Source organism: Ursus maritimus, unplaced genomic scaffold (genome assembly GCF_017311325.1).
Source record: "Ursus maritimus isolate PB19 unplaced genomic scaffold, ASM1731132v1 scaffold_7, whole genome shotgun sequence".
Taxonomy (NCBI): Eukaryota; Metazoa; Chordata; class Mammalia; order Carnivora; family Ursidae; genus Ursus; species Ursus maritimus.
In genome coordinates, this window is record NW_024426885.1 from 31076916 (window position 1) to 31096155 (window position 19240).

The following is a 19240-nucleotide window of genomic DNA, read 5'->3' on the forward strand; positions in this document are numbered from 1 at the left end:
CATGCTGTTGATGGGGTCACAGAACTGGGGGAGAGATCCTCCAAACCACATCCCAAGTTCTCAGTTGCAGAGGGAGAGGGGTGCTGTCCCTCTGACCATGCAGCTGATTTAGCTGTGATTTCCATCCTGCACGCACCCAGGCGGATCTCTCCAGAGCTCTAATGGGTGGAGTTTTGTCAAAGTCAGCATCTTTGAACAACTGGCATGGGACTGACTGACCCTGTTCTCATTACTCTTCCCTGGCTCCTTATCAGAGAATACAGGGGGCACATGTAATGAAGAGACCACTGAATTGAGAGTCAAAGACAGGGTTCCAGTCCTAGCGCTCTCACACACTGTGCTACTGAGGAAGGTGTAGACAGTAATCAGGATAGCTTTGTGCTGGGTCAAATCTCCAACTCTCTGGGCATCAGTCTCCTCATGAGAGGCCTGGACTAGATGTTCTCTGAGCCCCTTCCAGCTCGAACATTTCCTGTTGTGATTTCTTAATCTGGTGCAGATGGGTGAGGCACTGACAGACGGGGTCGCCTTCATTGCCACGTGGACATTTGAGGCTTCCTCTTCTACACTGGGAAACAGAGACTTTGGAGGATCTACCCTGGGGGTCTCCGGGGGCGTCTCAAGAAACAAGGCGGGGGTGCAGAATGAGATCCCACCCAGTAGAGGTCAGAGTGGGATGCTTGGCTGTGGGTGCTGGGCTGACTCACGGGTTTGGAAAATGGTGTAGGAAAGGTGTGGGTCACACCACATCAGCCCAGGGGTTGGAGGCTGCTAAGTAGGGACAAAGTATTGATTTTGTAGAGAATCACTGTCAAGTCGGACCAAGTGATAAGGTTGTACTTTGGGTCTTGTTTCCATAGCTGTCCTAACTCTTCGTATTGCTTTATAATTTGTCTGTTAATTATTATTATAAATTCATCTTCTCCTATTTATCTGTTACATCCCTCTCTCCCTAGACTGAGATCTTTGAGGGCATCCTCTTCTAGTTTCCAGCACCTACCATGGTGCCTGGCACAGAGTAGATGTTCAATGAATATTTCTTAAATGAATAAATCGATGAATGAATCAAAGGAGACAGGGCAATGCTGTGGGCTAGGTGAGGGAAGAAATTTCCACTATCCTCATGCATTTCTGTCCACATATCCGCAGATGCGGTGTCACCTCATAAGGAGAATCTACAGGCATCTCCTGTGCAGGGGATTGGCGATAAATTACTTCCAATGGGCTGTAGGAACTGCACTGCCTCTCTGGTGCCCGCTGGGTGCCAATTACTATGAAAAGCTCTGAAACCAGAGGCCAGAGAAAGAATGCAGATAGTGTCTTCTGGCACCAGCATTTATTTTCTTGTGTTTTTTTGGGGGACGGGGGTTAAGTAGGCTCCACCCCCAGCATGGAACCCAACATGGGGCTTAAACACACAAACCCAAGATCCAGACTTGAACTGAGATTGAGAGTTGGACACTTAACGGATGGAGGCACCCCAAGGTTTTATTTAAGTCATCTCTACACCCCATGTGGGGCTCGAACTCACAATCCCGAGATCAAGAGTTGCATTCTCCACCAACTGAGCCAGCCGGGCACCCACTTTTCTTGTTTTTCTTTTAAGAAAAAGAAATCTTGGGGCACCTGGGTGGCACAGCGGTTGAGCGTCTGCCTTCAGCTCAGGGCGTGATCCTGGCGATCTGGGATCAAGCCCCACATCAGGCTCTTCTGCTATGAGCCTGCTTTTCCTCTCCCACTCCCCCTGCTTGTGTTCCCTCTCTCGCTGGCTGTCTCTATCTCTGTCGAATAAATAAAATCTTTAGAAAAAAAAAAAAAGAAAAGAAAAAGAAATCTTTATTTTTTTCCTGTGACCTCTAGCTCAGAATGCCATCCCTTTTGTCCCTCAAGGAGATAATCATTATTAACACTGTTGTCAACATGGAGCGGTTTATCAGCACAGACCAGCGGAAGCCCATGGACCAAACCCCTGAAATAATAGCTCCCCATCAGGAGTACCCAGAACCCCTCAGAGGGAGATGGGTGAGCGGACAGCACATGGGTGCTATGGGCAGCTAGGTAGGAGCACAGCAGCTCCCCTGTAGGCCTTGAAGGGAGGCAGATGTCTCCTTCTGCCACCATGATGTCATCAGTGCTACAGAACAGTATACCCCCAAACTAATGGCTCACAACAACTTATTTTTTGTGACATTGTGGGTCATTCCGGTTCATTCTCTGATTTTGCCTGGGATCATTTCCATGGCCATAGTCATGTGGCAGCGCCACTGGCACGAGAAGTCCAGGATGGCCAGCACCACATGTGGTCCATGTGCTGCCCGTCCGCCAGGGGGCCCCGCAGTTCTCCTCCCTGGCCTCATCCTCTGGCAGGCTAGACTGGACTCTTCACTGCATGGGGACTCAGAGTTCCGACAGGACAAGCTGGGAGGCTGCAAGACTCTTAAGACCCAGGCTCTGGAACTTGCAGGATATCACTTTCTGTCTCATTCCATTGGCCAGAGCAAGGTGCAAGGCCAAGAATGTGGACAATAGGAGGCGCAATTCATTATTTTAACACTCTACCACAGCTACTTGCTTACCCCTGCCCCAGAGTTTGGAACAATTCTGGCAACTCTATTTTGTGGCGAGTAGATAACTTCATTGTCCTTTCTGCCAATTGTCTGCATGGATTTTCAGGAAACTACTTTGTTCAGTGGGACATTTATCAACAGCCTCCTTATTAGGATGGTCTTTCCCGGCCCACTTTTTGTCAAGTGTCGCACCCTCTAACTCCATGTCATTACTCCCGGCCACACATGCCCTGGAGCTAGACTGCACATCGTCTTTGAGTCTGTTGAAGAGAAAAGTGGCCTGTAGAACATTTGCTCATCTGGAGACATGTGCCCTTCCTGCTGATGGGAAACTCAATCTTCGTGTGTCTTTACAATTGATCTGTCTCCTTCCAACTTCATTTTCTAGTTTCCTGCAGGCCCTCCCTCCTCCCCTTTGGTTGGACCCAGGCTGTGGGGAGTGATGTCTTTGCAGGTTTCACTGGGCAAGGGTCCAGGAGCTGAGGAGACAGTTCTGGGGTACAGGGGCGTCTTTGGAGAGCTCAGAGCTGACAGCTTTATTCCCTAGAGCATCTGCCAAAGCCTTTCTTGGTTTAGCTGAATGTCAGTGCTAAGAGTTGTCCTACATAAGAGGGTGTCACTGCAGCGGTTCACACAAGGGACACCTCTTGTAGTAAATATCTTCCAGAGCCCGCCGCCTTGCTGGCAGCTCAGGGACAAGTTGGGGAGGGAGTCCCAGCCCCCAAAAGCTGTCTGAGTGAGGGCTGATGTTGTTCGTGCTGTTTCGGTGTTTGAAGTCTCCCACATTAAAGCCGACTGTTTCTTGGGCAGTGGGAAACCCTGGCTGGAAGGAGAAAGAGGAGGGAGATGGGCTCCAGGCCTGCCTGGGTTCCAGGGCTGGCTCTCCACGACTAGCTCTGTACTCTGGGAGAGACACTTAAACTCTGCAGGCTTTTTCCTCACCTTTGGGGAGGAAGCCCTAATAAGCATGGCATCCCCACGGCATGCCCCTGGCAGAGTTCCCTGTGTGCCGTGGGCTTCAGCGGGGTTGGCTGGCCGGGGTTGCTAAGAGATTGTGGTGAGCTTTACATTTTGTGCAGCAAAATTTCTTCCCTCAGGGGAATCAAGAAAATAATTACAAATGGACACATTTTATGTTAGGGCAGAAGGGCCCCTTCTTAGATTTAGTAGGTGATTGAATTTAGAGTTTTATGGAGAGTCATTACTTGTGGTTTAAAACTTGGCAAAGTCAGTGAGGGAAACCAAGGATTCCACTCAAGTTTCTCTAGAAGGCTCTGGACCCATAGATGAGGCAACAGGAATTAGAGAAAGACAAGCCAGCTGGTTAAAGTCTAGGGATAGGGATGCCTCAAGGAAATCGGCAGATGATCTAGGCTCCTGTGTGCTTCCATGGGAACGAAAGCTTGGAGTCTGACTTAGAAAAAGTATATGCCAAACCAGAAAGATAATCAAACATGTAACCAGCAAGAAATAGGGATAATGTGTTTTCCAAGGTAGTGCAGAGTTTAGGGGAAAGGAAATGTTTGAGAGAGAGAGAGAGAGGAGAGAGGACAGTGCAGCTAATATACAGGTAACGTGCATTTTCACATTTCCTTTGGGTATGCGTTACTTTGCAAGATTTTTTGAAGACACTGCCCTACCTTGGTTACATAATTTAATTCAGAAAGCATTTCTTGACCTTTTATGCTCCAGTCCCTGGAGGTCATAGAGGGCATAGAGATGAAGGTCTTTCGTCTCTCTGCTTGAGGAACTTACTATTTAGCACAGAGACACATACCTTCATCCTTCAACAAAGACACTGGAGTATGAGAAGAGACTGGATAAGGCCCAGGGATAGCCCAGAGAAAGGAATGAATAACTCAAGATGGGAGGGACAAAAAGGGCTTAAGAAGACTGTTAAGAGGGAAGGCCCTCTGATGGGGTTTCGGTGAATGAACAGGAGTTTGCTAGTGGACAAGAAGATGGGCAGTGTGCAGCCTCAGCGGAGGACAGCCTGTGTAAGGGCATGTTTGGGGCTAGCAGAAGATTGGCATTGCTCAAGATACCAAGTGGGGTGGAGGTGTCGGAAGTGGCTGGAGAGGAAGGCAGAGGCCAGTGAGCCAAGGGCCTGGGGGTGGTCAGAGATCAGTGGAGGCTTCTAAGCAGAGAGGACACAAGCCTGCCCTTGCATTTCTGGACTGTCCCGTTGCAGTGTTAGAGGGGGCAGCACAGGGCTGGCTGAGGCTACAGGGAGGGAGGCCACTGAAGAAGCTACCGGGAAGAACTCAGGAAGGGGATGCTGTCTGAGCTAAGGCAGTGCTCTGGAACGAGGAGGAGGGCATGGATTCAAGACACGACAGAAGGTGCCATGGTGCCTTTGGATTCCGTCTTGGGAGGCAAGGTTCATGGGATGAGCATGGATATGAGACCCAGGGGACAGTGCAGTAGAGGGGTCACCAGGCATCTGGGGCTTAGCAGGTGTTTCTGGGGGTCAGAATCAGAGAATTCTCTGTGAACCTTTCCATGGTGGCTAAAACCCAGAGAAGCTGATGGAGCAGGAGAGGAGGAAGAAGGCACAAACTCCAGGAAGAGCCCAGAGGGGGAAGCAGAAGTGGACGTTCACTTGCTGCTCAGAGACAGTGGTGCCCTGGGAGCCAGGGGAAGAGAGTCTGGGGGAGGAAGGAGCAGCACAGTGTCAGTGCTGTCAGAGAGGGCAGGTGGGGGTTGACAGGTGTCCATTCGAGTCGTCAGTCAGTTGGTGACTGCTGATCATTGCAGTGCAGTCTGACTGCAGTGGCATTGAGGAGTGAATCGGAGGTGGGCAGCCAGACAGAATGGAAACAGTTCTTTCTGGAAACCTGGTTAAGAAGGGAGGGAAGAAACAGGTAACTGGAGAAGGAGCTGGTTTGGAGGGAGGCCCTCCCTACCAGGAGAGGCTCCGCATCGGGGGTCTGGAGGCAGAGTCGGAGGCTCAGGCAGGGGTCCATCAGGCCCACATCATGGAGGTGTGCAGCTGGGCAGCCTGCTATCTGATCCTCTGTTTTGGTCGTTTTCGATTTCCTTCATGTGGGAATAGAATAAGATGTTAGAGCTGGAAGGGACTGCTAAGTGTCCAGGCCACTCTCTTACTGTTAGAGATGTAAACTGAGGCTCAGGGAAGGGAAGGGGCTTGTCCGAACTCACCCAGGTGGCAGAGCCAGGCTGTACATGGAAATCTCTTGACCGGGGCTCTCTCAGTTACCCTTTGCTCTCTGCATTCATCTCACTTTCCATCTGATCATCCCCATTGCCAGAAAGGCCCCCCAAACCCCGATTCCCATTATCCATCAACCCATCAGCCAGCACCTACTAACCAGCCCCTGAGAGCCTCACACTGTGCTGGCTCCCAGGTGCTCTCTGGAGCCTCTCCAAGACTTATCCGTGCTCAGTGGTGCCCGTTGCACAACTCTGGGGGGCTCCACGCACACCTAAGTCTCTCTGACTGGTGCTCCCCACAGTTGTACGATGCGGCGGCCTGGGGCCTGGGGCCTGGGCCTGTCAGGGGCTTTGTGGAAATACTCAGTGCACATCAGTGAGGAAGCCCCCAGGCCAGTGGGCTAGAGCAGACTGGCAAACCTGGCAGAGTCATTTTCCCATCGGAAGTGAGTAGGCAGCTCCTGAAATGGAATGCCCCAATGCCAGGACGAGTGAAGCCAAGCTCTTTGGTCCTACGGGTCTGCGGAGAGGCAGCCCAAGGACTAGGGAGGTCGATGTGGTTATGGGCAAGGAAATAAAGACTGTACATCCCAGCATGGCCAGCCGGACAGCCTTGACTCTTCTTTCTCCGTTCTCTCTCTTTTCTTCCTGTAGAGGAGTTTTCTTGGACACCATCCTCCCCCGCCGAGACGACAATGGCATCAGGCCAACCATTGGCCAGCGCGTGCGGCTCAGTCAGGGAGACATAGCTCAAGCCAGGAAGCTGTACAAGTGCCCAGGTAACCGAATCCTGGGGAGCCCCGGAGCCTTGGTGGCCCCCACAGAGCGTGACTCAGCCACCCTTTGTAAACTTGCCTCCTCGCCGGGAAAGCAGCCTGGGGGACCTGAATCGGCTGCTGTAATTTCTGGCGTGCTGCTCTCGGGAAAGTTTTAGACAGTATAGGGGCCCAAATGGGGGAGGTCATTGCCGGTAGTGACACAAAGAATAGATCTGGGAGCTCACAGCTTCATTTGTGGGAATCTTCGGAATTCTCTGGCACAGCTCTGATATTCCAAAGAGGAAGAAGCCATAGAGGAGCAACAAAGAACAGAGGCCCAATGCAGTGTGTACCCCACAACCATGAAAGCCCCTCCCCTTCCTGTGGGAGGAGGAGATGTGGGTTTGGCGAAACAAAAACCAAAGGTTTTGCGGGAAGACCGTGAATGCAGGAGAGTGGTTTTAGAGGGATGGGAGTCAGCCTCCTAAATCCTCAGTGCGGTAAAGGAGGTTGTTCCGATGGTCTTGGGGCTTTCCTAGCCGTACAAGGTGTTGGTCATTGGCTAGAAATCTGCCCTCGGAGCCTGGACAATACCCTGGGGTCTGAGGAGACGTCTGCTTCTCCACCTACCCACGAGCCCCCTCCCTTTGAATGTGCCCTCTTTGCCTTCCGTCCCCTTGACATCAGCATCATCTTCCCCCCAACCTGCTGCCTTGGGAGGGAGCTGATGTTGGCCCCTTAGCTGTTGAGCTTCAGTGCGAAGCGTTAGTTACAGCAGCCGGGGTTTACCCTGATGGGAGAGAACGCAGTTCAGTAGTGTGGGGAAGAAGAAGGAAATTCATTACCCACAGGTCCAGTAACATTTTCCAAACCCCAGAGCAGACACACAGTTTGATCATGGGAAATAGGGGCCGTCTTAGAAAATCTAGGCCCTACTAAGTGGGATCACAGAGCATACAAAGGACTCTGTGGGGTTTGGTCCATCACAAAACTCTAGGAAATATGTCCATCTAGCTATTAGTCATGTGGGGGCGTGTTAGGGCTGAAATGCAGGACACACATATCATATAACCTTGCTGAATTGAAAGAGAAACCTTATAGCATTCTCTGGGAAATGCCATAGTATTTATTTAGTTATAATGTATATGCCTCTTACTTCCCCAAAGGATTGGAGGCAGCTGGTAAATACCATGGAGCCATATAGTAATGTATCTATCCTTGTAGAATGTTGATGATTATTCTAAAATAATTTCCATGGAACCCTTGGGGGTGTTGACTGCCAGGCATAATCCTCATGATGCCTGGCAGTTGTTCGGTAACATGATATTGAAGCCCCAACATCCAGGATTTCCTGAGGCTGATGACGGGCCGCTCTCCAGCTATTCCTTCCTGCAGCTCACAAACTGCAGCTTTCAGTAATTTCAAGTCGTAACTAAAGGCAGGGCCGTTGCCGAGTGGAGGTTGAATTGCATGTAGGCAGATATGGGTAAGGATGCTTGCTTCCCACACTTGGGGGGTGACCCGTGAGGGGAGGGGCATGCAGCAAACCAACGTCTTTGTCTTTGGGGTCTGGGTCCCGGGGGGTCAGGAGGTAAGGAGCTTGTAGCTCCTATGCTTACTCATATGGGTACCTCTTTTTTTAAAATTTATTTTTAAGGACAAATTAGAGGAAATATTTTTCACATACATAAGGACTAGGTTCTAGACTTACAACAGGCAACCCTCAGACATTCAAGGGCGGAATAGCCTTCTGCAAAGTGTTCCAGCTTCCCATACCTCTGGTCATTTTTGTGTTTTCTTGACTGTTTATTTGGTAGCAGAGACAGGTAGCAGAAAAAGAGGCAAGATTCAAACTAATGAGTTTCTAATGAAATGAGTTTCCAAGTGTTTCCTTTGTCTTGTTGCTTCACCCACTTGTACTTTTCTGTGGTCACTGCCACAGATATTACTAGTCGTAATTATAATGGCCACTATGTGTGGAGTGCTCCCTGTGTGCCAAGCACTGAGCTGATCCATGTCATTCCCCCTTCGGGCAGCTCCTGCCCATTTTACAGACAAGAGAACTAAGGCCCAGCAAGGCTGGGAAACTTGCCCACCATATTTGAGGCCATGCTCAATCCTGAGAGCCTCAGAAGAAGCCCTTGGGTATTACTTTTTGGTGCCCAGGTCCTATTTTCACTTTTATTAGCCAGAAAGAATTGTCATTCTCCCTGACATGCTTCTCACTGATGCATCCCGAGGGCTTCGGCTGGTCAAGGGCTGTTGCTTGCTCAGCAGCCTGGTGCAGGGTGCTGCTTAGGTGGGGAGCGTCTCTGCCGGAATCACAGTGGTTGTTTTCCTTGTGCAGCGTGTGGGGAGACCCTGCAGGACACAACAGGAAACTTTTCTGCACCTGGTTTCCCAAATGGCTACCCTTCTTACTCCCACTGTGTCTGGAGGATATCGGTCACGCCAGGGGAAAAGGTAGGTGTGAAACCACCTCAGGGAGTGACATAGCTTTCTTTGAGTTGGGTAAGGTGTGGGAGATTGTACTATTGTTAGTAGTAGTAAAAACAGCTGTTATGCTGTGAGCACCCACTGTGTGCCAGCCGCCGTGTGCTGTGCTAGCGTGCTTGACATTATTTCTGGACTTTCAACCAGTATCATACCAATGGAGGCCTAGAAGCAAAATGTCCATGTGAATGATAAATCAAGCTCACAGCTTGTAAAACAAAGTAAGCTCTATCCTTCTTCCTTGAGTAATACACCATCAGAATGCCTTGGAAGGCAAGGATCCAATTTAGAATTCCTTGACCCCTCAGAGTGTTGCTCTGGAAAGTAGCCATGTGGGGCAATTAGCCCCCAACCCACAGCTGGCTCCTCCTTCTCAGCCCCGCATTCCATCTCAGGAACACCAATAGCGAACCTCCAGCCTACTCTCCCACCTTGCAGAGAGCTAGTCCTCCAGTAGAAGTGGACTGGTTAGATGGGCTGTCTACCTCTGGGAGGGTAGATTCAGGGCACTGATCTCTGCATGCTCTGGAAGTGGGCTCAGGACCATTGGGACAGGAGCTCCAACATCCTGGGCACCTGGAGTGAGGTCTAGGAGCTATGCAAGCTCTGGGTGAGCACAATCCTTTGGGTCTGAAGATTCCATGATTCCCTGCAGATTCCCTCTGGAACTGAGCCAAGGTAGCTGCTTCTTTAGTCCTGGTCCAAGGGTGGTGTGTTCTCAACTCTACCGCAGGACGCATATCTTCACATCCATTATATGGGTTAGGAATTTGAGGCTCAGACATTCAAAAAATTGCCAAAATTCACAGTAAAATATAGAACTGGGACCTGGGGCTGCCGCACTCCTAAAATGTGTGTGCGTGCGTGCGTGTGTGTGTATGTGTGTGTGTGTGTGTTTTCACACCTCCCTTCAAATCCAAGGGTTCTTCAGACTAGACGCTGCTGTCTTTGAGATGCCCCCTCTATCCCTTGGGTGAGGCTTCCTACAGTCATCCCTGCCATGGCTTGTCTCACAATATCATGACTGCTGGTTTATTTGGCTGACCCTAAACTCATTGAGGACAGGGACTGTTCCCCCCTAGATCTCCAGTATCCAACATAGCCCATGGCACATAGTCACACAAAAAGTGTTTGTTGAATGGGCATGTGAATGGACAAGTGGCCAAGTGAAAAACCTGCAGCTGGGGGACCATGGGGGTGATGGATTTTTGGGTGCCTGTAGTCAACCGTCAGGTATTCCTAATTCATAACTGTTAAAAATTTACATGTTTTCTATGGTCTGGGTAGTAGTCAGCATATTATATGGATTATCTCTTTTAATCCTCAGAACTTCATGTGATAGGTGCTATTAGCACATTAATTTTTCAGGTAAGGAAACGGAATTGCCTAAGGCTACTCAGTGTATTGCAAAGTTGGGATCTGAACCCAGGTGAAAACCTGGATGCTTAGCCATCAATCCCATGTTATTTCACAAAGGGGTCAGGCTAATAGGCATTGAACATGCATTCACAACCACATGGTCATGTATGCATGTGGTAACACACAACACCCACATGCAACTCTTCCTCTGGGTCGAAGCATTTATGACAGCATGGCTGTCATCTTGAGCCTGAGGAACTCCAGGCTTGTCTTCCTTGGGGGCAGCTGCTATCTCTGTGCCTGCTGGAGGCATTAATGAGAGGGAGGCAGGAAGAAGGAGGAGGAAGAGGAAGTGTTCTAGCAATCCCTAAATTGTTGAATTGCCCCACATGGCAGAGGCTATGTGATATGTTTGAACTGCGTAAGATTCACCAAACCTTAATTATTATTGCTAACTGGGGGTCAGGGAGAATATACATCATTGAAATTCCTATACCAATTATTTCCATTTCTGCTTCACCCAGCCTTCCCCAGAGCGGCTAGTAATTAGCAAACTTGATTGCTTCAAGTATCACCTTTTGTTTATCACCTCGTCTCCTATGGTCTTTATGGTTCCCTAACATATTTAAAATAATTAGCCTAAATAATTATCCCATTCATTTCGATCATGAATGTGTTACTAAGGAAGTTGTAATAACATTTTCTTTCTGAAAATTTGAAAAGCTAAAGAATTATCTTGCAACCAGCTAGTTAATATGACTGAGCCCTTCTGGCTGAATGTGAGCACTGTGGGAGATACAAAAGACATCTAATTTACAATCCCTATCTTCAAGAGATTTAGAGTTTTGTTAGGGTTCCCCACCCCTTACCTCTAGAGAGTCTGATTTCATTGAAGGAGGGGCATTTGCTTGGCCCAGTATTACTTTTTACACTTTTGAGGTGTTACTAATCCACAAGCAGGGTTGAGAACCACGGGTCTAGTTTGAAAGAAGAGTGACATCTCACACACACACGCGTACACACACACTGTACAACACAGGAGGTGAGCTGGCCTATTATTTTCTGTCCTCCCTCTTTGTTTCATAGGAGATCAGAGGGCTTTGTGGAAGAAGGTGCTGCTTGGCCTGAGACCTGAACATTGGTGTGATCGGCCCAAAGGAAGGGGTGGGCACACTCAATGCTAATTAAGACGGGGAGCCTGTGAAGAGCACTTAGTGTGTCGGTTTGTGGAGCACTAAGTGTACACTCAGTGTGGCTTGATTTGTTTAAATTGCATTTATTGAGTGCCTATTATGCATCAGACATAGCATGATACCCTCAATATACAGTTTCTCGTGCAGCCCATCAATAACCCAACGGTGTGCGTGTTGTTCCGCAGAGAAGGAAACTAAACATCCGAGCGGGCGAGTGAGTGGTAGTAAGAGCTCAGAGCCAGTAAGGGGTAGAGCTGAGAAATCCAGATCTGCCTGACTCTAAAAACACCTGCCCTGCAGTCACTAGAAGAGGGTGAGGAGGGGGTCCCAACGAGGGACCGTTCGGGCAGTCAGAGAAGGACTCGGGGTGGAGACAGAGGGCACTGGAGCTGGGCCTGGGGAAGCTTCCGTTAGCACGGGTCCCTCAGGATACATGGGGAAATAAGGTCACATGGGATGGATGCTGGAGGCTCTGGAAGGTAAGCAGAGAGTTTAATTTGTGAGATAGGGGCAGGGGGAGCCACTGAAGTTTTCTGAGCATAGGAGGGGTTTGACGAACATGAGATGGAAGTGCAAGATTGATCTAGGAGCCCTAGTGCACAGAAGGGGCAAGGGCATGGCAGGGAGGAGTTCAGGAATCATCTCAGCAGGAACAATGCAGACAGGGCTGCTGAAGGGGCAGCCAGACTGGTTTGCAGCAGGGGACACAGACATCTTAAGGGAAGGAAATCTGTCAGCATTGGGGATAAACAATAGGGGCGAAGTAGAGATGACAGCAAGGGGCTGCACCCCGGTGACTGGTGTCACCTGCATATAGGGAAGCTGGAAGGGAAATGCTGCTGTGTTGAGGAGCCCTCACAGTCACTGGGGAGCAGGGAGGACAGGAGCCAGCCAGAGAGCAGCAGAGAGAGGATAGGTGTGCTGAAGCCCAGAAAGAGGAGGTTCAAAGCAGAGGAGCCATGAAGAACGGGACAAACGAGTAACAGTCCTTTCGATCTGGCTGGGAAGACACCAGAACCTTCCAGCCTGAGGCTTTGCTTAGAGGCAGAGGGACCTGGGGCTGCCTGAATGCAGAAGGAAGTGGCCAGTGGACAGGGGAGAGAGATGAGCTGGCTCAGGGCAGGGGCCCTGAATGGGATAAGGCCCAGGGTCAGAGCTGCAGTGGCCAGGCAGGGCTGCCTTCAGTGGGCCCCTGGTGAGTGAAGAGAGCGGAGAAAGGATGAAGCAGAGACATGCCGAGCATGGCAGACATGGCGTGGGCACCCTTCATGGCAGGGCTTGATGGGCGGGATGAAGGAGGGATGCCCGAACTCTGCTCTGGGCCATCTGCCAGGGATGCCCCAAGCTGAAGGGTAGCAGGTTTGTGGGAGCAGTACCTGTGTGCAAAGTCCACAGGGTCACCCAGCCCCCTCCACGGTTTATGGGCAGGGGCATCTACTGAATGGCCTCATTCCTTCCTAGTCCATCTGAACCCCCAGCTTCCCAGCCTTCACTCCTCTTCACCCCCCTGCCTCCCCATTCCAGACACACACAGCACAACCTACACGGTTCCCCAGACTCTCCTTGCCCAAGCTCATGTCAGTCCCTCTCACCAAAACGCCCTCTTGCCCTGTGTCTCTGCCCACTGGGCCCCTGTTCCCCTGAGGTTAAATGCTATCTCTTCTGAGAAGCCTTCCTCAGTATCCTGCAGCATCTATTTCCCCCTCCTTGGGGCTGCAGGATTCCCTTCCTGTGCAGCCCCCTCTTTCCAGCATTTATTCGAGTGTTCTAACTGGCCTGACACATCTGTGTTCTCTGAGCTCCCTAAAGGCAAGAACCTTATCTTGCTGATCTTTCTCAACTGGCCAACACAGATGGGCACATGGTAGGTGGTCAACTAACAGTGGTGAGGTGAATGAATGCATGAATGAATGAATGAACAGATTAACTATGGGAAGGCTGTTGGAAACACCACGTCTCAGAGCAGTGAGGTCATGGCCGAGGGGACACTGATCACCGTGGTGCTCAGATGCACTCAGGCTAACCCCAGGCCCTTTGGAATGATTGATGATGTTATAAGATCTTTTCGTATCTCTGAACTTCACTGACCCCTTACCTCCTTCTAAATCCCCAGGCTCAATGCATCCCAGCCCATCTTCTTAATGCATCCTGTTTTCTATAAACCACCTAGTGACTTCAAAAGCTCAAGTTATTCCCCAGACAGAACCAGAGGACCCATCTCCTCTGTTTACTCCCCATCCTGCTTAAGGTTTATTATTTAATGTCACAAGGTTTCCTGTGAGCATGTCTTTGCGAGGACGCTCCTACTGTGGCCTGAGAGCTCTGTATGCTAAGAGGTAATGTGAGAACACAAGCATGCAAGATGTGTCTTCAAAACTCCTCGGGCTCTGCTGCCAAAACTCACTTTACGGTCACTCATTACAGATCGTCCTCAACTTCACATCCATGGATTTGTTTAAAAGCCGCCTGTGCTGGTACGACTATGTGGAGGTCCGGGATGGTTACTGGAGAAAAGCCCCCCTCTTGGGTGAGTTGACTTGCGAAAGCCTTGAGAGAGGGGCGATGAGCCGTTCTGTGTGATGCCGTTAATGCATGGAAGGGCCCGTCCTGACAGCCGTCACAGGAAGCTCTCAAGGGCCAGTGTCATTGTAAAACTCCAAACACTCCATTTGGCAACACATGTTAAAAGCTTTTAAGACGGAGACTGCCCTTCAACCCAGTAATTCTGCTTCTTGGAATGTATCCTAAGGAACCAATTAAGGAAGTGTGCAAAGTTCTAGCTATGGGGATGTTCACTGGAGCAGGGAAAATGGAAAACGGTTTAAATGTTCAACAGTAGGGGTTCGCTGAAAAAATTGGGATACATCTTTCCAGGGGAAAACTGTCTGGCCACTAAAAATAAAGTTGGAGGTGACTACTTATTGATACAGAAAGGTGTTCCTGTACGTTGTCACGCAAAAAGGTGTTACAAAATAGAACATGCAGTTGAATTCCATTTTAATAAAAATACATGTATACGCGTAGTTTGCAGGCTTTGCAAACTCAGAGGCCCTCAGACATAGGGCATACATGAAGGCAATGGGGTTGTCGTAATAAACAGAGGAGGGGTGGGGAGTGTGGCAAAGTGAACAGTGACTGTCCTGACCAGAATTACTCTAAACAAAATTACTTAAAACGTATACAGGTTGGATTCAACTGGAAGAAACCACTTTGTGATCTACAGTATAAATATCAAGTAGAATTATAAACATAAATAAATAACATATAGTGGTTATTTCAGGATGATGGAGTATTTTTTTAAAAAATTTATTCTGGGGGCACCTGGGTGGCTCAGTCGGTTAGATGTCCAATTCTTGATTTTGGCTCAGGTCATGATCTCAGAGTCAGGAGATCGAGCCCTATGTCAGGCTCTGCTCTAGGGATGGAGTCTGCTCAAGAATTCTCCTTCTCCCTCTGCACCTCCCCCCCCCAAATGCTCTCTCTCTCTCTTAAAAATTTTTTTATTCCGTTTTTCTTGGTTTAGCTATATTTTCTAATTTTTCTACAATAAGCATGGACCCTTTCTGGGAGATGCCCAGTGCATGAACTCATATGTGAAAAGGCAGCTTGGACCCTTCAGTGAGAGGCACTGGGCCGGTGGCATAAGGAGAAAAGTCAGTTCATTCGGAATTGGTCACCAGAAGAGTGATTTCCCGTGGGTGACCCAAAAAGATGAATGTATAGAGAACCAATGGCACGGTGTCCTGGGAACGGACACAGGGACTCCTTTGGCTCAGGAATAGCAATGGTGGAGCCAGAGAGGAATGCAGATTTACGAGGAGCCCGATGGAAGGGTTTTGGCTGATAGTGGATTGTCCTCATTTTTAGAGCAGTAGTAGTCTGGGCTTCCAGCTTCACCAGTCCAAGTCCTCAGTGAGATCTTTGTCCCTGGCATATCCTCATATGGGCAGAAAAGCCACACCGGTTATGCTGTGACTAGCCGGCCTGGGAGTGAGCTGCCGTCTCGGGACAGCAGACTAGAGATGGAAACAGGAGAGGGAGAGAGTTAAGCTGGGGGGTTCCATGGCCAGACCGAGCCTGACTTCAAGTCAGATTCCGGGTAGGTCAGAAGAGATAGGGATGGAGGGTCTGGCTGAACCTGAGGGGGCCTGGCAGATATTAAGCTCTGTATGGCCACGGGTCTCAGCCAGGTCAGCTTTCATTGGGAATAGCACATAAGCCCCTTCTGTCCAGAGGACCGTGAGTTTAAATTCCTAGAGGTACAAACGGCTAGGAATTTGTGTCCACTCACGCTCAGGAAAGCAGCCATAGCAGGCTGTGAGTGGGGTACCAGCTTACCACCATCATCAGTGGGGTAGTTTGCCGTCCTGGTCAGTAAGCCAAGCACAGACAGGAGCATGTATGCTGTAGGACAAATGGGTTTGGTTACCTGATGGCGAGGTGGAGGCTGCCTGCCCTGGATTTCTGCTTCCTGTCTCATGTGGGCAGACACAGTGCATGCTAGGAGCCAGAAGGAGGCATGGCTTTAGGGGTAGTACTGGTTGGGTGTGGCAGACAGACTGAGGGCTGTATTCCTGAGACTGGCTGGACATCAGCATCTGCCGGGAAGATTTCTCTAAATACAAATCCCGGGGAGACTACCGAATCAGAATCCCCGTGAGCCGGGTCAGGGAATGAGCCTGCTTATTGGTAAATGTATGTGCATGGGTACCCGTTTAGCACCATATACGTAGAAGGGGGACCGTAGGGTGCTCATCAAACAACTGAAGCTGGTTACCGCTGAGAAAGGGAGCACAGAGGTGGTGGGCAGCTGGGTAGTTTGGTTTGTATGCTTCTGGATTGTTCTACATCTTTTATAAGGCATTCAGGTAGTATTTTATAATTAAACTAATACAAGGGGCTGTGTGGGAGGAGTTTCAATGACAACGTGCAATCATGGACCCCTCGACCTGGCAGGGGTCTTAAAGTCACCAGGAGAACACAGTCTCCAAGAGTGGACCAACTCGCTCTGTCCACATAGCCAGCCAGTGGCTGAGATCAGACCAGAACTCAGATGTCCTGGTCGTGGGGAGTGGAGACTGCTGCATCTGAGAAGGGTATCCTGGTAGGACTGTCAGATAAAATGCATGATTCACTGTTTTTCTGAAATTCAAATGTAACTGGCCTTCCTGTATTTCTGTTTGTGAAATCTGGCAACCCCAACTGCCCCCCGAGGAATGTGGTCGACTCAAAGGGCTCAGGGGAAGGAAGCTCTCGGTAACTGAAGTTCCCCAGAGAGGGCCGAGACACACTTCTGAGAGTGGGCACAGCCAGAGGCATTTCCAGTGATTCCCTTTTCCTGAACTTGAAACAAGAATTTTCTCACTGCAGATCCTGTGTCTCTGGCTATACTTTCATCAATGAGATGTTGTTGTCAGTGATGGTTTGTTTTGTGTGGGTTTTGTGTGGTTTTTTTTTTGGGGGGGGGGACTCATATTTTACACACTTTTGCAGTGTGTGTGTGTGTGTGTGTGTGTGTGTGCTGATGAGTGTGCCGCAGCCAAGGCATGGCCCAGTGCCTGTAACCGTCATTCTTTGTTTGCGGGAATTCTCCTTTGCCAACTATTTGGCCCTGCTCTGATGTTTCCAAATGCAGTTGTTAGTGCACTTTTGTGTTTGGAACAAGTGCATTGTGTGGGCCGAGCTGGTCCCTGGGAGGGGTCAGTGCCATGAAATCTGCTGGGAGGAGGCAGGTCAATGCCCCTTTGGCAGGAGGGAGAGCGGATTAGGGCGGATTGTGAAAGTATGCATCTTGCTCTGAAAAACTGTGCATTGCATATTTTCCCAGGGCAGTGTGTGAAAATCCAGGCATAATGGACGCATAACTTTTTATGAATGAACCCTTTATGACTCCCCGTGGAGCCTACTTGTAGTGTCCTCATCTGCATTTCCTCTTCTTGATATCCTTATTAAGCTCCTCCTCCAACGCCAGAAACCCGCTTCAGTTTAGGGATTTGCCACCTTTTCTCTAGTCCAGTTTCTGCCCAGCCTGTTTGTTTTCTTGGAAGGGGGCTGTTCGGGACCCACTTCTTCACAAAGTGATTAAAGAGAAATGTAAGTAGAATGAGAATAGTTCACAACTGGTTACAGGTATCGAATTGGTTTTTCAGTTTTAGGGGTCACTCATGAGACTACGCCTGAAGTGGGGAGGAAAGGGGTGCCACATAGAGAATTTACCAGTAATCTTAAATACTGTCGTGTTCATTGGATTCCCCTCCCTTATTTCTGCTGGAGGAATTACTTGAACAATGCACTTTTGTATGCAGAACTGTCTTTGAGCATTCTGTACCGCAATGCACACAAAAGCCCCTCTCCCCGCTTTCCCTGAAGTGGGGAGGGAAGTTCAGAAAGGCCAGGCTGGCCAATCAGTGTCGCGTGGCCCCACTACTGGGGCTCCCTTGGCAGGGGCAATCTCCCAAATGAGCAGAAATGATAGCGGGAGTCAAACAGCCAAGGCTGGCATCGCCGCAAGCTCTCTGTATGGTTGGAGGCTTTGATCTTCATTCCTAAGTGTCCGTATCCAGTCTGGGAACGATGTGTACATTCCCAGAGAGCACATTTCATGTCTATTCATCTGAAAGTGGACCGTGTCCAGAATCACACCTTAAACAGAGAAGTTCCTTCTGATGGTGGTGGCCGTGGTGATGAAGTAGGAGGTGACATTGTTGATGAAGGTCAAGATCCCAGACTGCCATGGTTCAAATCCTGCTTCACTTACAACTTTGAGTGTAACTCAAGGTGAAGGTAACTCAACCCAAATTCTTCAATCCTCGGTGTTCTCATAACCTCGATTACTAATAGTTCCTAATCCAGGGGTAGCAGGATGCAGTCAGATAATCTATGTAGGGTGCTCAGGACAGTGTCATGCTCACTAACAAAGGGCTTTTGTTAGAACCATTATGGTGGAGATGAGAGTGTTGAGAAAACAGGGGACAAAGTAGAGGGTTTTAGGTAAGAATTACACGGTAATTGGGGGAGAGAAGTTACTTAGAAATCATCTGTAATTTATGCTACCAAGTCTGGCTTTGCAGGAATTCCTCCCTCCCCCAGAGTTGTGAGCAGACCGGGGTTGTCCTGTGGCCCCGCGGTAGGTGGTTCTTCTCATCCAGTTGGGTCCTTAGGCAGCAAGGCAGGCATGGGAAGGCCCTCCGTTTTTTGGCAACAGTCTCCAGTGGCTGTGACAGCTGGGGTTTTACAAGAAATTTGGACTTGAAACTCGGTTCGGCTAAGAAGGAATTCTTTTTGTGATCCCACGTTGCTGACCCGCTGTTCAGCAGCCTTGTCTCCTCACTGGTAAGCAGTACTTCCCCATGCTTACGTGTTGTTTGCCAAGAATTAATTGACACTAATTGGCCATGCCAGAGTAACCATTACTGAAAATTTATAGGCTTCTGATGGATTGTGCCTTGCCAAATTCCTGGCAGAAGTTTCAGTTCATCTCACTTAATGTTAAGCTCACCAAATCCAAAAAGCTGCAGGTGGCCAGAATCGGAAGGAAGCAGAAGGAAATCAGCAGCTTCTACTCCACGTCTCCCCAAAGAATGTATCCACAGTTGGCCATCAGGACATGTCCACAGTGGCCCTTATTCCTCTCCGAACCTCACTCCCCCCATTTCTCAGAAGGGAAAGGAGAATTATAACTTCAAGTAGTGTTGGA

The 19240-nt window shown here is 49.4% G+C and overlaps 1 protein-coding gene across 1 annotated transcript in view; it reads left to right on the forward strand.

Annotated features, from left to right (window-relative positions):
* Window positions 1-19240, forward strand: part of TLL2 (tolloid like 2) — a 119290-nt gene that overhangs the window by 75865 nt on the left and 24185 nt on the right. Inside the window, exons 8-10 of the mRNA XM_040624553.1 lie at window positions 6396-6520; window positions 8847-8962; window positions 13969-14071. Coding sequence (XP_040480487.1) covers window positions 6396-6520; window positions 8847-8962; window positions 13969-14071 — 344 coding nt within the window. The remainder of the gene's footprint in view (window positions 1-6395; window positions 6521-8846; window positions 8963-13968; window positions 14072-19240) is intronic.